This window comes from Saccostrea cucullata, unplaced genomic scaffold, assembly GCF_032062105.1.
Source record: "Saccostrea cucullata isolate Sc308-1 unplaced genomic scaffold, CSIRO_AGI_Scuc_v1 ctg370, whole genome shotgun sequence".
Taxonomy (NCBI): domain Eukaryota; kingdom Metazoa; phylum Mollusca; class Bivalvia; order Ostreida; family Ostreidae; genus Saccostrea; species Saccostrea cuccullata.
In genome coordinates this window covers 1-23,250 of record NW_026922495.1, presented here as the reverse complement: position 1 = coordinate 23,250, position 23,250 = coordinate 1, and the positions used below count along the sequence as shown (strand labels likewise).

The window sequence follows — 23,250 nt, the reverse complement described above, 5'->3', positions numbered from 1 at the left end:
AATAGTAAGAATATTTATTTTGCCTTCATATTGAAACTTAACAAGATTATATAAAAAATACAGAGTTGTACACTTAATTTAATATCTCTCAATTTGTAACAGTTTATAACATTCACATTTGTATTGTGTATTTATGATTTAAATAAAATTTTAAAATGTTACTAAAAAAATGTATGTGTTTAAGGGGAGATACTGCAGTAACTCTATTAGGAGTTAGCTAATCACTGACAACAAAATTTAGTCACTTAGGTATAAAGTGTAAGTTCATTAACAGTTTCCAACCATGTTAATTAATTTGACAAGACTATATAAATTTGAAATATCCATTTTAATTGTAATACATGTACTATGAAACATATATAGTACAAATGATTTAATATTGAAGTGTTTTTGAAAAAAAAGACTGCAAGTGATTCAGTTTTTATTGATTCCCATCTTTGTTGCAAAAAACAAACCATCCCCTTGTGTTGCTTGCTGAAAGAAAAAAATAAAGCAGAGATTATGATCACTTAATACTTTGTACAGAACATCAATCAGGGCTCAAAAGCAATATGTACATCAAAATTTAAAATTGAAATCTTGACCTTTAGATTTCCTCCATTTATTTTTGAAATATACATTTTTAATTGACAAAATAATATTGTATCTAAATTGTCCCTCTCCATCCACATCTATAAAATAAGATAATGTATAGGCATCTTTTCCAAATTGTTATCCATGAAAGTATTATTGAGGTCAGATTTCAAAATTACTTTGAAATAAAGCATTTTTCACTAACATATCCTGGATAACAATGAAATGATGAGTGCATTTGTACCTTGTCAAAACAAATTAGGCCACCACTATCTCACCTTATTAATTTGCTTGTGACGCTCCTTACTCACAATTTCCTCCAAAATCTCCCCATCACCTTTGACTAACCTAAATGTTTTTAAAGATAGAATTTTTTTTAGATTACAGGTAACAATAATGAATAACCAAAATAAAAGGGTGAAACACATGAAGAAAAAAAAAACATAAAGCACACTAGAAACTAGAGAGTATTACAAGAAATCCTACTCTTCTGCATATTATATCAAGTTTTATTTTCAGTATTTAATAGTTTTTTTTAACTGAATGCATTCACAAACTACAAAATAATTTTAATTAAAGGCCAAACTATTGTTATTTGTATTCTCACATTTTTTAAATTACAATTGTGATATACATTGTTACATCACAATATACAGTAAGAAGAGATACTGATAAATATGTTCCAAGTTGCTTTTATTGATTTTTCTGACATTTCATTCCACACATAAAATTTATTAAAATGCAGGCATTCTTTATTGGAATTCCATGTGTGATTTGTTTTCCTCAAAATGCAACACGTATTAAATTTGTAGATAGGAAATTAATAGCAATAAAAGTGCATGTCATTTAATAACCTGTGAAAACCAGGTGATAGTCTTGAAAGACATTCCTGTTATCAAATAAAAATAACAGGTTTTATTTTATTTCTCGGTCATGCCTACCTTAATCAGTGTTTTCCCTAAGAACCGGCTACCGGCCAAATTGACCACTTCAATTGACAAAAATGCTGCTTCGAAATAAAAATGTGTTGTAAGGTCCAGAAATTTTGTTCATAAACCTCAGCCCCTAGCCTGCTGCAAATGATCTCTAACCCTTTACTTTGAAATAAAGGGAAAACACTGACATATTACACATAAAACTTAGTTTTTTTTAAACAGGTCATTCCTATCTATTATTACCTATTGCGTCCAGTTTCTGGGTCGTATACCCGCCTCACGACACTTTGCTGTTTCTCCCATTCTTCCTTGGTCATGGGTTTCATCACACGAGGAGATGGACCACTACTACCTAAACATAGAAATTTTATCAAAGGAGGTCATGAGTGGATCTAAGTAATTGATGCAATTTGAAATTAAGTAACATCTGTAAAAATTCATCTGTGAGGATTTGATTTGAGTTGAGATATCCAAGATAAAATACTTAAAAATAAGGTCTTGGAACTTCTAAATCACTTGACACATTCACATTGTTCATGATATCTGTATTCGAGATACCAAAGTTCAACTGCACTTAATTTTATAACACAGAGCTGAATTCTGGTACAAGTACCCCCCAAAAATTGAAAGTTACCATATAAATGTTATTAAGGTAATTTAAAACTTTTCAGTTAAATACTGACTATTTTGGATATACATGTAAAAGTCTTCATACCTGAAGGTTTTGGGCCATGATTCTTGTCAATGATACTTGTATTTTTATTCTTCATTGATGGAAGGTCAGGTCTTTCATTGGATTTGCTTTTCTTTAATTTTTTCTTTGATTTCTTCTTTTTATGCTTTTTGTGGTCTTTCTTTTTCTTCTTTTTTCTAACAGGAGATGATGAAGATGATGATGAACTTCTAGATCTTCAATTTATAAAAAAAAAATTCTATCATATTAAAAACGGAAGTAATTTTTTTTAAAAGAGGTAAGTGTTACATGTACTTTTATCTTAATGATACATCATGGTAGAGGATGTTCATAACTCTGTCTTCAAACAGCATTAGTGTAGACTTTGCACACTTTGCCGATCCAAATGAATTTTTTTCCATAGTAACTCTGGATCCACAATCCTATGCCTGTGGCATCTCGACACAAACTATATGTGCGTACTTTCTGTAACAAGAACTTTCCACAAAAAATAAATGTCTAGATTTAATGGATATTGCAGATAAATACTAGTTTTAATATTTTTATTTAAATTAGCACTGTTCAGAGTCTGTTTTTGATAATTCAACTTAAATACAAAGTCATGTAACATCAGAGTCTAACCATATCAAATGTCACATGTAATTTAAGCCAGATTTTAATTAAAACTAACAGTCACACCGACAATACAGTCATTCTTCCTGCTTATATATACAGATACTTGGGGCGTAAAATAAAAATAAGTTTGTTTGCAGTTGCCTACCGACCCACTGAAAATGCACCCGACCCAAACTTTTTTTTAGCCATTTTGTAATTTTATTTTTTTTTTCAAATTTTCAGAATATTGAAAGTGTTTCATTTTCAAATTTTGACTTTTGTTTTATCAATCAGTGGTTTATAAAAATGGTTGAGCTTACTCGTGTGTAGTAGGTCTATGAAAACCTCTTTTATTTGTTATCTAACAAAAATCAAATTTTTTTTCAAAAAAAAGAAAAAAAAGAATGCCTACCTACCGACCCAGTCTAAGAATTATAGGTCGGCAACTGCAAACAAAGAATTTTTTAAGCTTGGCCTGGTTTATAAATGTGTAGGCTATGGTTATGTAAAAAAATTTACTTTTTTTTTTTTACATATATCAATAAGGTACATACTATTAGTTACACAGTCAGTAGGAACCTAATAAGGAGTCATACAGGGTGAGAAATGGAAATCCGTATTGGGTGAGGTGAAGCTGAGTCCCAATACAGATTTCCATTTCACACCCTGTATGACTCCGTATTAGGTTCCTAACTGACTGTGTTACGAATTTATCCCGCTGAACACCTTGACAGCGACGTAATACGGAAAATAGCAGGGTGTCATGTGATTAGCCTTTATCCAATCAGTAATCTACAAAATTGTCTGAAGCGGGATAAACCACGACACAAGTACAAATATACACAATTTGATGGTTGCCCGTGTGGCTCAGTGGTTAGAGCGTCTGCTCTAGAGTCCTGAAGTAAGGAATTAATCCTTACATTGCAGGTTCAAATCCCACTGATGCGAAGACCAGTCCTTCGGATGATTCCGTATAAACTAAGGTCCTGTGTCACAGTAGGTGCTGTCACAAAAAAGATCCCTCGCTGCTCAATGGCCCTGAGTGCCGAGTATAGGAAAAAATTTGTGGCTCTCAACCACAAGTGGTGGTGTCTCCATATGAGTGAAAAATTCTCAAGAGGGATGTTAAATAACATACAATCAATAAATCAGAAAAGCTGAATCCATACTTTTCAGATGCTCAGCTGTTTCCATAAATTCTGACGTCGTGTGACGACTCACAGTCTAGACTGTGTCTCGTGTGGTTGACGTTGGAAGAGGCGGATCAGCGATTCAACTGTAAGATGTGAATAGGACTCTAACAGTGACAACGTAAAACATGCTAGTTTTCGGTTCGTAACTTTGTCATCTGCGTGGAAAAATTAAGTGCATCTTGTATAATCAGTGTTTCTGCTAATTTTTAAAACCAAGGGTCATTATGACCCTTTGATATAAACTTTTGGGGGTCAAAATGATTTTTTGAGGGTCAAAATATATTCTGGTTTGATTTGGGTTCTAACATTAGCTCTGCCTTCTAAGTTCATATATTTGATGTTTAAAAATATAAAAAAAATGAAAGTAAAATATAATTGATACATGTATACTTCTGTTATTTTACCGGTACACAGTTACATTTTACCGATTACACCATTAGGGTTTCGTGAATACCTCAATCAAAAGATAACAATTGAAAGTTGTTGATTGCTTTACAAGACTGTTTATTAAAGATTTGAACTTTCCTCACCTTTTTATTACCATAATTAGCCTTTTTGACAAAGCCAAGCTGTTATAAATATGCCGATGTAAGACTGAACATGCTGAAGCGCCATTTTTACTTGCACTTCCGGTTTTGTTAAGAATTAGATAGGTCTTACAAAAGAATACCGGGGGTAGTTAATAGATTGTTGACGTGGAAATGCCGATTTCAATTACTGCAACTTTGAAATTGAACTAAAAGCAATGATTAATTCCTAGAAAGTTGTCAAGAATGTAAATTAAACATATAAAATATCTTTTTCTATGAAAACATCAATATTGAACTAGATTTTTAAAAACTTGTTTTCATATTTTCTTCTGCGTCATGATGACCCTCTAGGTGAAGTTTTTGGGGGTAAAAGGTCATTTTTATGCGTAAAATACGCAGAAATATGCGTTAACGGAAACACTGATAATGATTGATTGCCCCAAGATGGGGCTACCCATCCATCGAAAGAATTTTTTTTTATAGCGAGCGCAGCGAGGAGGCGCGAAGCGCCGCTCGCATAGCGAGCTCAATAGACTAACGTGTAGGAACGGAGGAAATTGGGGTTGAAATCTGCACATTGTTCCAAGAAATTTTTATCTCACTGCGTGAAAAGATTCCAAACTCCCAATAATCCTTTGCGGTGCATAGCAACATGGTAGCTTAAACATAGCAACAACTTACTTGAAAAAATTACAAACAATGATTAAATGCAATCTCCATGCCAAAAAACAATCGTTTGCCTCCAAACGCAACAGAACTTTCAATTTGATGTCATTCTTTCGTCACTTACACGGCTCGGGTATTTCCGATTTTGTCGGAAACTTCCGAGAATTTCGGAATCTAGATCCCGATGTCTGGGAAGTCAATTCTCTTTCTAATTATTCCGTTTTCTCCTCTTATTTTAATGAACTGAGGATAGACAGTGCAAGTAAAATCTGTGTATAGGTTTTTAAGTGTAAATTACTGCACTCGCCCCAACGGTCACACCGTAAAACATATTAAACAGTTGATTTATCAGAGTGTGCCCAAATTTTTGTAGCATAAAGAGGAGAAATGTCTTTTCTTTCCATTCTGACCTTTTTGCTGACCCCGCAAAGGGACAGATTAACTATTGCAAAGTGTGGATTATCTACTAGTGGAAAAGGTTATGTTTTGTATCAATTCTTCACCTCTACCCCCCCCCCCCCCACCCCCAAAAAAGATGTATGCATAAGCAAACCTTTTGTGCTTCCTTTTTCTTTTACTTTTCTTGTGTTTTCTAGACCGGTCATCACTGTCTGACGAAGAAGAATCGCTAGAACTATTGTCACTGTCACTTTCCTCCGACGAACTGCTACTTTCGTATCTTTTCTTTGATTTCTTCCGCTTTCTTTGATTTGATGTCATAGAAGATGCCGAAGTAGAACTTTCTTTCAAACGACAGGACTCCATATTAAATTCTTAAGGAGTTAACACGATTAAGAAATGTTGTTTTCATAAACTGATCCACTTCATGAGCGCTGACATATTGGTTAGTAAATATTAAGGAACAAAGACATCGTTGCTGAAAACGAAATATATTAGAAGTAAGCTTATAGAAAAATGAAACAATAAAATATTGTTTACCTTATCATTAGGCATATAAAATAATATAAAATGCTAATATTGTTTTGTTTAAAATAATTAATTAAAATAAACCTTTATTCGTTTTTCAAAAAATCCCCCTGACAGCGGAAGTGAACAAGAAGCGCGTCAAAATGGAGGACTAGGTTACCAAAACAGAAATTTACCGCGAAAATGACAGCAGTTAGCACAGAAAATGCATTCTCGGCATTTGAAAAACAACTTAGAACTTTATGCTTAAGAGAATTTCCTTGTGGAACGGGTTCATGGGTATTCTTTTCATGTTTTATATGCTAAAGAATATTTTTTTCATCAATACATAAATGTGTTCAGTGCATGGTCTCAAAGTAAAATCGCTACAGTACTAGCATAGTGCTAACGTCAACATGAACCAGAGATTATTATTCTTATACACGAGGCACAATTACATTTAGAGCCACAATATCTTGAAATCTTTCTCAATATAAATTAGAATATTTAAAATCTGTTTTTCTGTACTGTTGAAAAACTATCATTTTAACAAAAAAGCTTTGTATTTAAATATAGTATACATGAATTGAATTAGATAAAATACCCTGCTTTACTAATATCAGCACTAACATACCCAAACACTGAATGACAATTATTTTAGCAATGTATATTTAAGGAATCACTGTCTAGTTAGTATAGTATGCCAGGGCATCAACGATATTGGGAAACATGGGATAATTTGCATAACGGGCTTCACCTGCTATGCATAAATTATCCTATGTTTCCCAATTTCATCGATATTCCTGGCGTACTATACTAACTAGACAGTGATTCCTTATATTTCCATTTCATTGTGAAACAAAATTTTAGATTTAGATTTTAAAAATGTAGATATAGATTTAAATTACACAAGGACTCTCATGGCAATTTCAATAGTCCTTGCCCACTGACATCAAACACAAAGGCAGCGGCATGAGATTTACATGCATATTTGGCCTCCTTAGCGTCAGACACAGAGACCGGTGCACACGAGATTTGCATGCATATTAGGCCTCCTTAGCTCCAGACCTATCGACCTGTCTGATTTACATTCTGGTAGAATTATCAAGAAATCAACTCCGCTAACTTTCAAAGAATTATCACAGAGAAAAAAAAAAACAGAAATGGAAATTTTTACATATATCAACAATTTTTCTGTAGACATTGTAAAATTTCTAATAAAACATTGAGATACATGTATTTTTTTTTTTTAGAGAGAAACTAAAACAAAAAATCTTCAGCTTCTTAAATCAAAAGACAATGTGGATAGTCGGTTTTCTGTGACATTAAAAGGTATGATTCATTTCTTTAAAAAAAATCAAAGATTGAATTTTTATTTATAATTTTTGTTTGGTTAGAAAATTTGGAAAATTTTCACAGTTTTTAACTCAAATACATGTAGCTTTAATCTTGTTTAATATTAAAATACAAACAAACAACAACATTGTACTAATTATTAAGTTTTATTTCATATTTTATCTTATATCTAGATTTTGGTGCTAGTCATGAAAAGACAGAACAATTAGAAGAATATGTGACTTCAAAGTACTCCCCATGGCATTTGGATTATAGCTGGAGCAAAGAAGCTAGGAAACTTCGCGAGTTAGCTGTAAAATCCCCATGGCTTATTGATGACAATTTCATTCTCAGCTTTTTCAAAACACTTAGAATATGTGATAAAAATGTAAGTGAATAGAATTTATAATTTTTTTTCATTTTCATTATCATAAGTTTTAAATGGAAATAAAATATTATTTTCATATCAATTAAAATAAAATGCTATAATGTAAAAGGATTCTGTTGGGAAAAAATGTAATGCTTGATTAAAATTATTATATACATTATATAATTGCTTAAATGTTGCTCTTTTTATTTTCAAGGTAACAGAAGTAGATGGAAATCTACTGAAATTCAAGGATCTAGAGGAATTGACACTAAGTGCCAACAAAATCATTACAGTCAACTCAAAAAATCTACCACCTTCTCTTAAAGTATGTTAAATATCATACCAGGTATTATGAAACTGAAAAGTTATACACAACATAACATTATTTTGCTCTCTTATTAAGAGTAAAAATCAGTAATCTCTGACAAAAGTCAAGCTAATCAAAAGTATAAAGCTAAAGCAAATTTCAATAGAATGAAATAAAAAAAAAAACACACCTTTAAAAACAAGCACTGTAAAACAAATTTATATGAAGTCTTAACACTTTAATACAGCTGCCATATTTAAAGTTTTTTGAACTGCCCCTGTTCATAAAAAAAAGAAAGACAAAATCTTGATATCACCATTTGAAATCAAGAAAAGTTGAATTTCAAAATGCATGTTTGCCTCTTCTAACCTTTTTACTGACATTTCTTTTAGGTTTTAGAATTGTGTGCCAATCAAATTAGTGATATATCTGCATTATGTGTCCGCCCTCCTCCATTGATTCATTTAGGATTAGGATCCAACAAAATCTCTTTCATAGGGGATTACCTCACTGGAGATTACTGGTATGAAGATATGTGTAGTTATATTTTTTGTATAAACTGCATGTTTATTGCATTTTTTTTAATTTGGAAAGAAAATTTGTTTGTTGTTTTATTTTAAATTATGGAAATCAAAATAAATTACAGTCAAACTTTATCTTGAACTCAGTGGGACCGAGAAAAAAACTTTAAGATATCCTAGGATTGGAGACACCGTCCGAGGGTAAAATACTTAAAGAATAATTGGTCGGGCCTTCAAAATCACTTTGACATTTCCATGGTATTCAACATATCAGTGTTCCAGATAACAAAGTTTGACTGCATTTGCAAATTTGATAATATGATGTTTGCTTCAGAAAAATGAATAATTATTGCATGAATAATTTTTTTTCCAGGCCCAACCTACTATCTTTAGATTTAAGCCATAATAATTTAAGTGATCTCCTGGATGTAATTAGAAAACTTGGATCCCTGCCTAAGTTACGGAACCTTATTCTCCAAGGAAACCCCTTATCTGTGTGTATAAAGTTATATCAATTAGGCCATAATAAAAATATTCCTAGATTCTCATCCCCGCCCGCCCCGATTTTATACCCCCGCCTCGATTTTTTTTATTTCTTGTATTTCTTCGTCTTAATTCTGATTGGGATGGGTATTCATCTACCATTCTACTTTCGTTTTAAATCCCGCGAAAGTCGACATGATTTTGACAGCTGAAAAGATGGTAATTGCTGTAATACATGCTTATATATTTTAAACAAGGGTCATATGTTGAAAAAGATTGATGTTGATGCGAAGTAAGAGATAATTAAACCTTTACTATGACTTTTATTCGGGTATTGTAGATAAAATTACACCGATTGACCAGGTTAATAAAAAAAATGCAAAACTGAAAAAATAAAAAAATATAAAATAAAAGCCGCCCGCCCGCCTCGATTTAAAAAAAAAATCGGATGAGAATCTAACAATTTATTTATTATGGCCTTAACATTTTTGGGATAATCTGTTTAATGAAGATAGTTTTGATAAATTCAAGCATGAGGACCTTGATTCACAGATATTCATTTTTTTAATTTACATTTTTTTTTTGATAAAAAAAGTGATATTAACCAGGCAAACTGCCTGCATGTCAAAAAATGACACTAAATTTTTAGTAGAAAATTATGAATCAAGCTTTTTATTTGCAAAGAGGAATTTTTTGACTTTACAATTGATACAGTTGATTCCTGGGTATCGTGGCTATACAATAGACAGTTTACGGAAACTCAGTATTCTTGATGACATCATGATATCTGCTGACGAAAAACATCATTACAAAGGCCTCGCCAGAAGGAGAGGTAAACAAGTCAGACGTGTTCAAAACTTTTTTTACAATTTACATAAGATTCAATTTCTCTGTAAGATTCCTTTGAAAGAATTTTCTATGTATTCATCCTGATGCACAAAAGAACTTTGAGATTAATATAATACTTGCAGTCATGCAGCACTGCTTTTAGCTATAAATGAGGAAATAAACATGTACTGTAAAGTCACATATTTTCATGGAGTCAAATTTTCATGGTTCGAGGAAAAAGTCTTGGTTCATGGGGATTTGATTTTGTGGATGAAGAGTTGTTGAGTAGTTATGTATGTAACATTTTACATTTGGTGGAGGACTTGAATTTGACGGTCTCGTCATACAGCGAAAACAACGAAAATTAACCCCAACGAAAATTTGTGATTTCACACTATTATAACCATGTATGTTGACTTTAATGCAGACCTTTATTATTGGATTCTTTTAAACAATTGTAGAATACATCTTAGATGAAGCTAAAGTGTCATTAGAAGTCACATACATCAAGGGTGTGCCAATGCCAGAGGAATTGAAGGTTAAGATTTTGTCTGATTTAAAGCTTTTTGGTTTCTTATGAATTCTTTCATAAAATTTCAGTCAGTTTAATATTTTTTGACTGTTTTTGCAGTTTACAAATTCGATTTATTATTACCGTAGAAAACATATTTCTAACCATGCCTATGCAAATGTAGAGACAATTGTTTTATTCTGCTTTTACCTAATGTGAATTGACAATGTTTCATCTTTACAAACACCTTGCAAATAGGCACGTGTAAATCAGAAATAATAAAGTTAAGTTGCTTCCCCCATGTAGCTGAATTTTTGCCATTGACATATCTAAATCTTGATTTCAAACAAAAACTTGATATATAATTTCTTTCAACCATACAGAATCCTGAAGATCAACCAGAATTCCCCAAAATAGAGAGGAAGTATTTTGTCCAATTCATGTTTCCTCAAGACGTGTCCCAGAAAGCAGAAATTTTCCAAATCACAGATAACGACTTAGCTGGATTGTCTCCCATGCCAATGTCCGAGAGGTCACAGTTCACACCCCAACCAGTAAGTGCAGAAATGTCAGTAATCAGTCTATCATAATCAGCAATTGGAGGTTTTATAATCCTAGTAACCTAAATTAATTTTATGTGAAATATCAAAATTTGACTGGAGATGTTTATGCATATAATATATTAACAAATGCCAGAATTTCTGCCATTTTTTAGCTCACCTCAATGAAGTTGGGGGGAGCTTATGTGATACCCTCGGCGTCGGCGTCCCAGGTTAAGGTTAAGTTTTTTGGAGCAGTTTTCTTTTTAATTACTTCTGTGTCCTATACTGATTAGACATGCATGGAAGATGGTTTTAGTGTGTTTTATTGTACCAGACAAAGTTTCAGATGCTGCAATTTCAGCAAAGGAATTACCAGGTTAATGTTTTTGGAGCAGGTTAACATTTTTGGTGCAGTTTTTGGTGTGGGTTTCATTTCCAAGTAACTATAAGCCCTATGTTGACCAAACTTGCATGGATGATACATCTAAGGATGCATACTACCAGGCTTGCTTCGGATGCTGAATCTGACCTACATTATGCGGTTGAGTGAACAGGTTAATGTTTTTGGTGTAGGTTTCATTTCCAAGTAACTATAAGCCCTATGTTGACCAAACTTGCATGGATGATACATCTAAGGATGCATACTACCGGGCTTGCTTCGGATGCTGAATCTGACCTACATTTTCCGGTTGAGTGAACAGGTTAAAATTTTGGTGCAGGTTTCATTTCCAAGTAACTATAAGCCCTATGTTGACCAAACTTGCATGGATGATACATCTAAGGATGCATACTACCGGGCTTGCTTCGGATGCTGAATCTGACCTACATTTTCCAGTTGAGTGAACAGGTTAAAGTTTTTGGTGCAGGTTTCATTTCAAAGTAACTATAAGCCCTATGTTGACCAAACTTGCATGGATGATACATCTAAGGATGCATACTACCGGGCTTGCTTCGGATGCTGAATCTGACCTACATTTTCCAGTTGAGCGAACAGGTTAATGTTGTTGGTGCAGGTTTCATTTCAAAGTAACTTTAAGCCCTATGTTGACCAAACTTGCATGGATGATACATCTAAGGATGCACACTACCAGGCTTGCTTCGGATGCTGAATCTGACCTACATTTTCCGGTTGAGTGATTAGTTAAAAGTTTTTGGTGCAGGTTTCATTTCCAAGGAACTATGAGTTCTTTAATGACCAATCTTGCATAGATGATACATCTAAGGATGCATACTTCCAGGCTTGCTTCGGATGCTGAATCTGACCTACTTTTTGTGGATGAGTGAAAATGTTAGTTTTGATGCATGTTTCATTTCCAATAAACTATGAGCCCTATAATGAGCAAACTTGCATGGATGATACATCTAAGGATGCACACTAATGGACTTGCTTCGGATGCTGAATTGGACATACATTTTTCAGATAATAGACAAGGTAAAAGTTATGGTTGCAGGTCTATTACCAAAAACTATAAGGCTTATATAACATTGTGTAAACCAAACTTGCACAAATGCTGCATCAAGAGATGAAAACTCTCAAATTTGCTTCAGATGCTGGATTTTCATTACATTTTCATGAAGAAGAAGTAGTTTAAATTTTTTATGTAGGTCTATTTCAAAGTATCAGATCAAAATTGCTTTTAAAAATATTTTCTTTTTTGGAATGTATACTTTTTGTTGGTTAATTGTGTGACTTTGCCTTACTTAAAGACAACATTCGTTGAGGTGAGCTCTGTAATCTCTGATTACCTATGTTTTTACCACCAAATTGGACTTTTGTCATTATGGTTATTGCAGTTTGATACATACATGCAGAAAGACTTGAGAGCATGTGATTTTTTAAAACCCATTCATGTACATGGGCAAGGATCAGCTATTTGTAAATAATAACGGCGGTCATTTTTGAAATTGAAATAAACAAGAATATAATTTTTTTATGATTCATAAAGTTGTATTTATAATTTTGTAATATGAAAGAGAAACAATAAACAATTAAATCTTTTTATTTCAAGAAATAAAATTATTAGTACCGAATTTGTATAAAATTGTCCAACTTTTGTGCATGCTTATAAGAGATTTTCCAACCTATGTGTCAAAAATGCAATTTTTAAAAATACCTTTAATTAACACATTTTTATATACAACTATTCTAAAAGATGGATGTTTACCTTACAATTCTAGATAAAAATAATTACTATTTGCTTATCATTATCCCGAGAAAAATAGCTTTGAAATTGAATAACGGACGTTACGAGTGTCGGTCAACATGATGGGTTAACTTTAAACATTGAAATTAATGTAATTGTATTAAAAATACACGAATATTTTATATTTAGCTTTAACTTTAAAGCATACTCAACGGATTCTTTTCAATAACATTTGTGTAAAAGGATTAAAATAATAAATTTTCGCACATTTATCAAAGGTGCACAGGTGTCGGTCAAATTCGTAACGTCCGAAATTTGGGTCGTAAAATGGCTTTTACAATGCGGAATATAGAATCAGTTCGTTTTTTTCTATTAGTTTTACCACACATTTGCAGTAAACGTCATGAAAAGCGACCGTGATACGTAAAATGGAGGCAAAGAGGGCGAGTTTGTATTGTCGGTCAATAACTTCTTACTAGATAACAGACGTCACGCTAGTTACTGAAAAAGATTCATATAAAATTTAATGATAAAATGGACAAGCCATGTTCTCCAATGTATTAAAATCTATAATAGTTATTGTTTGACACAAACGTTTAAGTATTTTTCTAGTACTATTACGATCGTAGAGGTCATTTGGTGTTCGGCAGTTAAATTTTGACTGACATAACAATGTCAAACCATAACTGCTGAAGCACAGTGATTCGATTATGTTACGTAGAAATTTTATGGACATATTTTTTGCAATAAGATAGAAAGAAAATATAATATTTACCATTACTTATCTGTTAAAGTCGCATTTTTTCCTGTCTTCGTACATTATTAACATAACAATATTTGGCTGTTACATGTTGACAAGAAATTGAAAAACGGATATGACATGTTGACACCTTTTCTGGTCAAATAATAACTTCTTTACGCAGTATGATAATATTATCATGAAATATGGAGTATTTGTTTATATTTTAAGGTAATTAGCAGAGGTGTAACTCATTTATTTTCTTTTCAGATGCTATGCTACCAGCTCCTTAGGATTTTCTTGGCTGATTGCCTGTTATTATTTGACCATTGTCAAAATTTAAATCTGTGCTGATACAAGATTTTTTTCTTATTATTTTGTTAAAGATAAAATTTTATTAGTAAACTTCAGTTGTATATTAATGAAGAACAAATAATAGAATTACTAAATAAAAATTACAAAGCTGTAGAGAGTTAAAATATCCCTTCCACGAAAAACTGTGAGGGATGTTATAATGTAACATCCGTCACAGCGCTTAAAATTCATGGAAATACTTTCAGTAGTTTTAATTAGTATTAGAAGAATGTTTATAAATGGAGTTGTATTTGACAAATTAACTTCATTGCATGTATTAAAAGACGTGTGTATTCTTAACAAAACTTACGAAATGCGTTAAAAAGCGTCGTCAATGTAACCTCCGTAACTACCTTACTTTAGTTTGTCAATTTGTCAAATATAACATCCGTTTATTATATAGGATAAAAAAAATTTCAAGAAAGAACTAATGTATCCTGGTCTGCTTTTTAATGAAAAACTAGTGTTATTTCCACATTTAGTGAAGAAAAAACTCACGGTAAACATGATTTCTGTGCAGAAAAACGAATGATGAAAATGCTATAGTAGGAAAAATTGATGTCACCTCCGTCACGATTAATTGTGCCTTATTAATTTTACAGATTGGTCATAAAAATTTGTCTACTTCGTCCAAAGTAAAAGTGTGGTCAGGTCCATGCATATGATGCTCTTTTTTTTTTGGTTCTCTGTAACGCGAAATAACTTAAAAATTCACATTATATGTGTCAACATAACGCCTATCACTTTTTGATCACCTATATTTGGATGCGATTTTCTTAAAAAATAAAAATGCAACTATCTTTTCTTATTAAATTAATGAAAGAAGGTATAGATATAAATGTATTTAATTAGAAAAAATGTAAAAATATTGACACATTTTTTTTCACTGTGACGGCCGTTATTATTTACAAATAGCTGATCCTTGCCCACATGTAAAATCATGTCTGTGTAAATGCATTTGATATGTTAAACAGAAGAAAACAGTCCATTTTAAGGTAGGTTCCTTTACCTGGTGAAGAGATATTTCTTGTCCATCATGTTGCATTGGTTTTGAATACTGTTAAAAGTGCTAAGGTTATCGCACATGGTTTTTACAATGTTTTATCATGGTTTAGGCTTTTTTGTTTTGTTTTTTTTTTTTAAATTTCCCATATTTCATTTGATTAGTCTGGTATTTTTTTTTCTTTATCTATTGTATTTGAATGCACGTATTTTGGGACTTTTGGTAAGAAATCTATTGACAGTTTCAGATACAAAAGACATCCAACTGCAATCATGAAAGCTGTTCTTCTTGAATGTCTTTTTTTTATTCACCTGAGAAAGGGGATTTCCTCCTGTGTTGCAATTTAAAATATTGATTAATAAAATGAATTCCAAAATTGTAACTGTGATTATCATGATAAAAAATTGTCTTAGAATATTGATACATGATAATGTACATAATTCATTTTCTCCATAAGCTTGATACATATAATTCCATTAAAATTGTAGACTAGTCCAATACCTGAGGAGCAGGAAATACGCTCATACTCACAACAGAGTCAGAACACGGAGGCCGTCAAAAACGTCAACTTCACTGCTCAACCAGAGGTGGTATCAGCAAGGGAACCAACAGGTATATTAATTATTGTATACAGGAAAATTTTCCCCCTGTTTTATTTTTGCCCCTTTCGCCCTTGTCACAAGTTGGCAAATTTAAAAAGGGGTGAATTCAAAGAACATACTATAAATTCTTAAACAGAACTGGGACTTGGTGAATTTAAAACAGGGCAAATTTGTAAGCAAATGTAAAAGGGCAAAAATAACACAGGGCGAAAAGACCCTGTATACAGTACATATGTTATATTCTGTTCATGAGAAACAAACTGTTCATATGATGAATTAATTTAAAAAAAAACAATACTGTCGAAAACTCTTTACTTTCTATGATTAGAAATGCTATAATTTCAACCTTTTAGTACAACACTTAACAATGAGCAATACTTTAAAATGTTATTTGAAGATAAAGCTGCTGAGCAAAATATAAATTGCATGGAGGTTTAGGTAATTAACATGATTAACAGAGTCAAATTTAAGTGCATGTATTAACCTTACTGACCATCAGTTGCCCAAATTTTAATGATTAAAGATATAAATTTGGACATTTTGTGCAAATAATATGGAAAGGACTTGACCTTCATAATCACATTCTTTTTTTTTTTACAAAACTATTAAGTATTTTACACTTGATATCTCGAGTCCTCAGATATTTGGAAGCATTCTCTTTAAATTCTATCCATTCCTTATTTCCCTGATTTTATAGTCCCAAATGCTAATTTCTTCAGTATTTTACACTTGATTGTCTCGAATCCTCAGATATTTGGAAACTTTATCTCACTCCAATCAAGTCTGAGATAATAATGTTTGTCTGTACTTTTTCTATCCATTCTTTATTTCCCTGACAGCTGAACATGAGCGGCCCCCGGATGAGATCCCCTTCTCTGTGACCCCCAAACAAAGCGAGGCTGTGGACCAGGAGGAGGAGGAGGAGGAAGACAAAACACAGATCCAGCTGGAGCCCATTAAATCTGAGGGTGGGCTCTGGGCCGAGGAGATCGAGCTTAACTGGTCACAAGTTGCTGTCAGGGATGAACTTCTGACCCTGCGAAACTTTCTCAAACAAGGAATGGATTTTTCAGTGGTTGAGGAATTGGTAATTTTTAAAATTATTATTAATTAAATTTATAATTTAAACGTTTTTTTGTGGGATGCTTCAAATAAATTTTTAAGAATCTGTTAAAAAATTGTTCACAGTATAATTATACTTTATTTAATGTACAAAAAATTTGCTTAACATTTCAGGAAGGGAATTGAAAGTGCTAGAAATTGATTTTCATTGACTTAATTTGTAAAAATATTTGTAGATATCAACATGATCCTTTATTTTTTCAAGTCTTTTTTTTTTCAATATTTTGCTTTATAAATTCAATTAGTTCCAATTCACCAGTATCATTAATTATGTATTTTTAGATTATTAGATTTTTATTTTCCTATTAGCAGTTCAAATACTTATCTTTTTATGCTATCATTCATATAAAAGTTCTCTCTACTTAGAAATTCCCAGTTAGAACTGTCAGCACCTATGCAATGTTGCTTAGCTTTTTGTACATACATTACTGTACTTGTAATATCTGGCTAATTTTAGACCAATATGGTGCCCCTAACTCCTGAACACTCTGAGAATGGGTCTGTGCATCAACCTACAAGTGACAAGAAGGTTGTTAGTTATAGCCAACTATTATCTGGTGAACCATGAGTTGGTTTGGTTGTTTGTGGTGACTTTGTAGTAATATAGTAGAATTAAGAATGAAACTGCCATTTACTGAATGTTCACTGAAAGGTGTGGAAAGGTGGGTGAATGGCAGTGGTATGCCTTTCAGTCACTTTTAGTAAACTTTTCAGTAACTTTTCAGTGAACTGAATGGCATATTAGTTTCATCTTTTGAAACATTTAGTACTCAACAGTATAATATTACACTGAACTTCTGAAAATATGGACTTCAACTGAAATAACAACATTAAATTTTGTGATTTTTTTAATATTGAGGAAAAGAGCAGAAGATATCAATTTTCTTCTAAAATGACAGTTACACTGTCCCTTTGAAAAAATTACCTTAGTTTTCTCTTAACAGTCCTTATTTTCAGAGGTTAATGCGTTGCGCTTCAAATTAGCTTAATCTAAGGACATATGCCATAGAGGAGTTTTTGATGTGATATAGTCAAGCCTTGTTTAATCTGGAAGCTTGTGTTTCCAAGCAAAGTGTCCAGATTAATTAATTGTTTGGGTTACTGAACCATAACTCGTAGATGTTCATGTAATTTCTGTTCCCCACAATTTTCATTTTGAAGATGAAGCTTTCAGGTTAGAGAGACTTGACTGTATTCCAGTATAAGCAAAATACAAGGTGTTATTATTAACAGCAATTATTTTAAGCTATACATGAACAGTTTTGGATTTGTGTTTGAAAGGGGAGCTAGGGGGTATTCTGATTTGTAACAATAATAATTAAAAAGAACATCAAATGACAAAACTTAAGAAACACAATTTCAAACCAATTGCAAACCATAATTGCTTTGCTTATTGACATTTATATGCAGTCATCCAGTGCTACATTTGTTTTGCATTATAATTTTAAATTTCTATGCTTATACTATTGCTTTTGCTATATGCAATACACCATCTGCCATACCTGTGCTATTTAGTCTGCTGCTATTTGTGCTGTGCTGTTTTGGCTGTGTGTTTGTGCTGTGTTTACCATAGGTGTGTGTGTTACAGGTCCTTTGCTATCAAAATGATGACCCGTCTGACCCAGGCACACCAACAGCCAAAAGCAAGGAAAAGAAAGACGCCAAAGACACCAAAAAATCAGATAAGAAGGAAGAGAAAGGAAAAGTATGATGCTCACATGTCTTTTGCTATTTTGCCATGTTGCTTAGTTGTGTTTGAGTGGTTATTTGTATGACTTGATTTATGTAACTATGTGACCCATGGCTTTTGGATGTAAAAAATCTTTTGGTTAGCATTAAAGTCAATGTTCAGTTGATTATTCAAAAGAAAAGTATTTTGTTCCCTGGTTCTCTAGTTTCAATTTATAATTCGTTAAAATTGTCTAATGCAGGGTAAAAGGAATTGAACTTAATTTATATATTTACAGAATATCAACATTTACTGCACTTGCAATGATTATTTTCCAAATACATGTTCACTGTAGCAAGTATTAATATTTTGAATCTCAGACATGGTCATGCGTACAAAGTATTTTTATTATCAAAGGGAGGGAAAGAGGAAAAGAAAGATGATAAGAAAGGAGGGAAAAAAGGGAAGAAAGAGCCAGAGATGGAGTTGAAACGAATGCCTGCCACCTACACCACGCTCGCCACGTGGCACATTCCACTGGTGGATTTCCTGGAGGGAGAGTATGAATTCCGGTCCGTCTTCACTCAGGGTGGAGTGGAGGTGGCTTCTACCGTGAAGAGTATGGAAATTAACAAAGTATGTATCAATATGACCCCTTGGGTCTTTGTATGTACATGTGGATAGATTTAAAGACATTTCATTGAAAAGTGGTGATTTCATAAAAAGATGAAGGAAAATTTGAAATTTTCCATGAGTTAAGTAAGAATTTAGCAAAATACATGTAGCAATGCTGTCTTTTTTCACTAATGTATGATATTTAATAGTAGAAAGTTCTATTCCTAAAGATACTATTCAGCTTTATTTTTGCTGCCATAATACATCACATCTTTATAGATGAGTCGTCGAAAATTTATTATTATAAATTTGAAATTGAATGAAAATGGATTTAGATAACAAAAGTGCAGTGTATAGACATAACTATTTCAAAATTATGTCTATTTATAAACAATCTAAATAAGGCCTAAATTCCATTTTATGTTTTTCTTGTAGAAAGATAAGGACAAGAAAAAACCTGGATCCTCCAAACCAAAGAAAGACGATAAAGGAGGAAAAGGTCTGTATATTTAATAAAAGAGTCTGCCATTTTTTTTCTTGCATGTGCATTTTTTTCTTGAGTTATTGGACTTTGACATTATTTATTCATGTTGTCATTTCAATTGCAGGCACCCCAGGTAATTCATTGTACTTTGTATATATATGTACCAATTACTCCCTAATTTTTAATCATTTCATATGCTAAAAAAGAAAACTATCATGTATAATATTGATAACCCATATATTATTTTTATAATACCTGTTAATGGGATGAAATCCCCTGCAATTTTTTTACTCCCTAAAACCTAACACTTTAATCTTGCATACAGTGGGTAGCAGTCAATTTCAGTCATCTTTTATTCAAGCATTGTCTGAAATCTGAGAAATAAGTTATTTAGCTTGATTAATTTGGGCAAGAGGAGTTTTTTTTTGTCCATAAGTAAAAAAAAAAGAGTGTGATTGCTTAATTGGGTTATTGGGACCTGTTAAACAAACTATCATACTTTAAAATTTAATATTCAGTTTTTTAATGCATACTATTTCACAATAAATTTTCCTCCTTACTTTAAGTCAGATACTTAATACTTGTTGTTATGAATGTTATCACCGAATAAATGCACAATAATATACATTTATTGACGGAGTTTGAGGGCAACATGGGTTTTGTCGGACTCAAGAACCAAACTTTCTGCCTGAGGCCATTAGGCCAAAGGCAGACAGTTTGGTTCAAGGTCTGACAAAGTGCAATTTTCCCAAGAACTCAGTCAATAAATGTTTTGTTATACCTTTCATTTAATTTCAAATTTTTTGATACACATGTATTTTGTACTGTTTTCTATGATATAATATCATGTCTGTCACTGTTGAACACCAGCAAATGAAAATGAAATTAAGCTCCGCCCATTCGGTGACATAAACGGTCCAACATCTCACTCAGCGGTTCAACATAGATTTCTTTATGCCCGCTCATGATGCAGCCAAACATTAGAAATGTTCAACTTATTTTCGTATAGATTTGTATAAGAACAATTTTTTTTAAAGGTATAACAATTAATTGTCTGTAATACACCAGTGATTAATATAAATGTTGTAAATTCCATGTACCCTATGTGTATTGCCTATTGTCTAGATAGGCTCCCTATAATAATCACATTTCCTTCTGTCAACCCTTTTATTACATATGATGCAATTTAAGTATATTTCAACAGAAGTAATGAGTTCATAATTGTCCAGGACTCACTTATTTAAGAAAACAATTCACTTATAGATTTTTACCCTTCAAAATCTTGAGATGATTGAAATTTTCTAATAGTATAAATGTGGAAATTTTATGTTGTTAATTGTTTGAACCATTGGCATAGTTAATATGCTTACTGATGATCATTTTCACAACATTTGAGTCCTGTGTCTATTTGTGACCTTTGAAAAATGAAAACACAGAGTCAAAAGATATGAATATTGAATGACCTTGTTAGTTTTCTAGATTCCTCCCCCCGTTCATTAAATTTCTTGTCAGTTTTCTAGATCCTGGCCTTCAGTTAATTTCAATGCATATCCGTCTATTGTGTACTGAAAAGTACATTCATTCAAATGAATAAGAATGCTTTCTAGAGCTTAATTAATATACATATATGTGAAGGGTATCAGCACTATTGTATACTTAGTATTTCATAAAATAATTCAATAAATATTACAGGAGCTTGTGTAATCATGCAAGATTTAAATATAGAAAGCAAAGAAAGAATGTGGGGTAATATGAGATTTATTGGGATAACAATTCATTTCTGTATGCCTTCCACTATCCTAAGACAATAAAACATTGTACTTAATGCTAGAAGTGTTTTTATATATCATATAGAGTAATATATTGGTGATGATGATCAAGCATATGCAGCAAAAAATTGGAGGGATTGCATTGATGAAGTTGTAAGTGAACATTTTTCAGTGGTAATGATATGCAAAATGTAGTCTCCAACCATAGAAAATACATCAACAATTGAACATCAGTATCTCCACCATCCATAGAAGTCATGTATCGATATATCTCAAAGACCGTGGGAATATGTAAATTGTTTTAGAGGATCAACTTTCTTTTTTACAATTTTTTAACCTCATCATCTCTGAATACCTCATGTATCTTGAAGTTTTCTATTTGGCCCCATCAAGTGTGAGTTAATGAGGCTTTACTGTAATTCAGATGTCACATGCAAATCTATGATGTGAGTTGCATGGGCTCAGACAGGTTCACAATCATGTTTGGAGAAAAAATTTTCTTTCATGCGCTGCTTTGCAAAATGACCAGGGTTTATAAAACTATTTTCTATACCGCATCACATTTTTCTTTCAGATTCTAGACGATCCAGTGTAATTGGAAAGAAAGGCATATATATTTACTTCTCATTCTGTTTGATATAGAATCACAGTTTAACCTCACCAGAGTGATGTGATTTTCTCCCCTTCTATTTCACACAGAATATTAATGACAATTTATCAATTTTTTATATCTTAGACTGTTGCAAGTTAGAATTTTTACTTGAGATGAAAATACACTGCAGGTCTAATATTACTTTGAAAGAGTTTATTTTCATTTACTTTCAAATGAAGTACACGTAATAATCTTTATTGTACTACAGAGAAGTTAAAAAACTAAGTATATTCACAGTGAAAATTAAACAATTGCCTCTCAGAAATTGAGTCCGACACTCAAAAAACTTAAACAAACAATGCCTGTACAGCACTATATTAAAAGCTATTTTGTCTATTCTAATTTCAAATTTGCAAAACTCTCCTTGTTATACGTTACAAACTTGTATATTAATTTTTTTTCTACAATTTCTAGAGATTGTGTGTGTTTTAATTCCTTTATAATTCTATAGAAAATTATCCATTTAAGATATTTTTGGTATTGCACATCATTTTCAGTTATATGCAAATGATATAGTGTACATATTATGTTTTACACGCTACATTAACAAAGAAATCAGTTGTTATTATGGATTGACTATAGCTTAATTTCATGCATTAATTGGTTGTACTGGGAATGCTTCCCTACCCTGTTAGAAATTAGATTAGGCTAGTCTATAACAAAAGATACACATTTTATAGTGTGATTTTAAAATTGAGGAAACTAAATCAAACATTTATGACTTTACTGTAAAATATTGTTGATGAGAGTTTTCTAATATACCAGTACAGTAATGAATTGTTTGTTAATACTCGACAATAAGTCGAAAATTCTAATGGGAAATGCAAATGTTTTTTTCACTGCAGGCAGCGCAAGATCTCGATCAAGGGAAAAAACTCCCAGTTCAGTGAGCTCACGTATGACAAGTACCAGAATTAGACTTTAGATTACATTAGTTTTAGCCTGCTGATTAGTCAGTGTTAGGCTCCACTGTGACATTAGAATTCATTAATTGGTTAGTTTATTGTTCATTTCAGCTGTTTTCAGAGGTGCATTTTGGGAAATTTTGACCCATGATTCCTATTTTCATCCTCTTCAAGCCACATAAAGTTTGTCTTTTCGATTTTAAC

General features: G+C 32.2%; 2 protein-coding genes across 4 annotated transcripts; one reads left to right on the top strand and one right to left on the bottom strand.

The window, feature by feature from the left end:
- LOC134261854 (ADP-ribosylation factor-like protein 6-interacting protein 4) lies at positions 1–6,050 on the bottom strand. Its single transcript, XM_062744244.1, has 5 exons — positions 5,739–6,050; positions 2,224–2,417; positions 1,752–1,860; positions 852–921; positions 1–474 (listed from the first exon to the last, which is right to left on the bottom strand). The coding sequence occupies exons 1-5, from the start codon at positions 5,948–5,950 to the stop codon at positions 415–417; spliced, it is 645 nt and encodes a 214-aa protein (XP_062600228.1). The 5' UTR covers positions 5,951–6,050; the 3' UTR covers positions 1–414.
- Positions 6,051–6,245: 195 nt separating this feature from the next.
- On the top strand, positions 6,246–23,154 carry LOC134261859 (leucine-rich repeat-containing protein 43-like). Of its 3 annotated transcripts, none has more exons than XM_062744252.1 (15): positions 6,246–6,391; positions 7,345–7,423; positions 7,621–7,814; positions 8,011–8,121; positions 8,496–8,626; positions 8,998–9,118; positions 9,822–9,939; positions 10,397–10,473; positions 10,830–11,000; positions 15,717–15,840; positions 16,670–16,917; positions 17,410–17,481; positions 19,039–19,257; positions 19,672–19,735; positions 22,987–23,154. In XM_062744252.1, the coding sequence occupies exons 1-15, from the start codon at positions 6,296–6,298 to the stop codon at positions 23,064–23,066; spliced, it is 1,905 nt and encodes a 634-aa protein (XP_062600236.1). In that variant the 5' UTR covers positions 6,246–6,295; the 3' UTR covers positions 23,067–23,154. The 3 variants fall into 3 exon arrangements, with proteins under 3 accessions (XP_062600236.1, XP_062600234.1, XP_062600235.1); XM_062744250.1 differs by lacking the exon at positions 17,410–17,481 and adding an exon at positions 18,541–18,657 and having other exon boundaries at positions 22,987–23,150; XM_062744251.1 differs by lacking the exons at positions 17,410–17,481; positions 22,987–23,154 and adding exons at positions 18,541–18,657; positions 22,064–22,146.
- Positions 23,155–23,250: the final 96 nt, after the last annotated feature.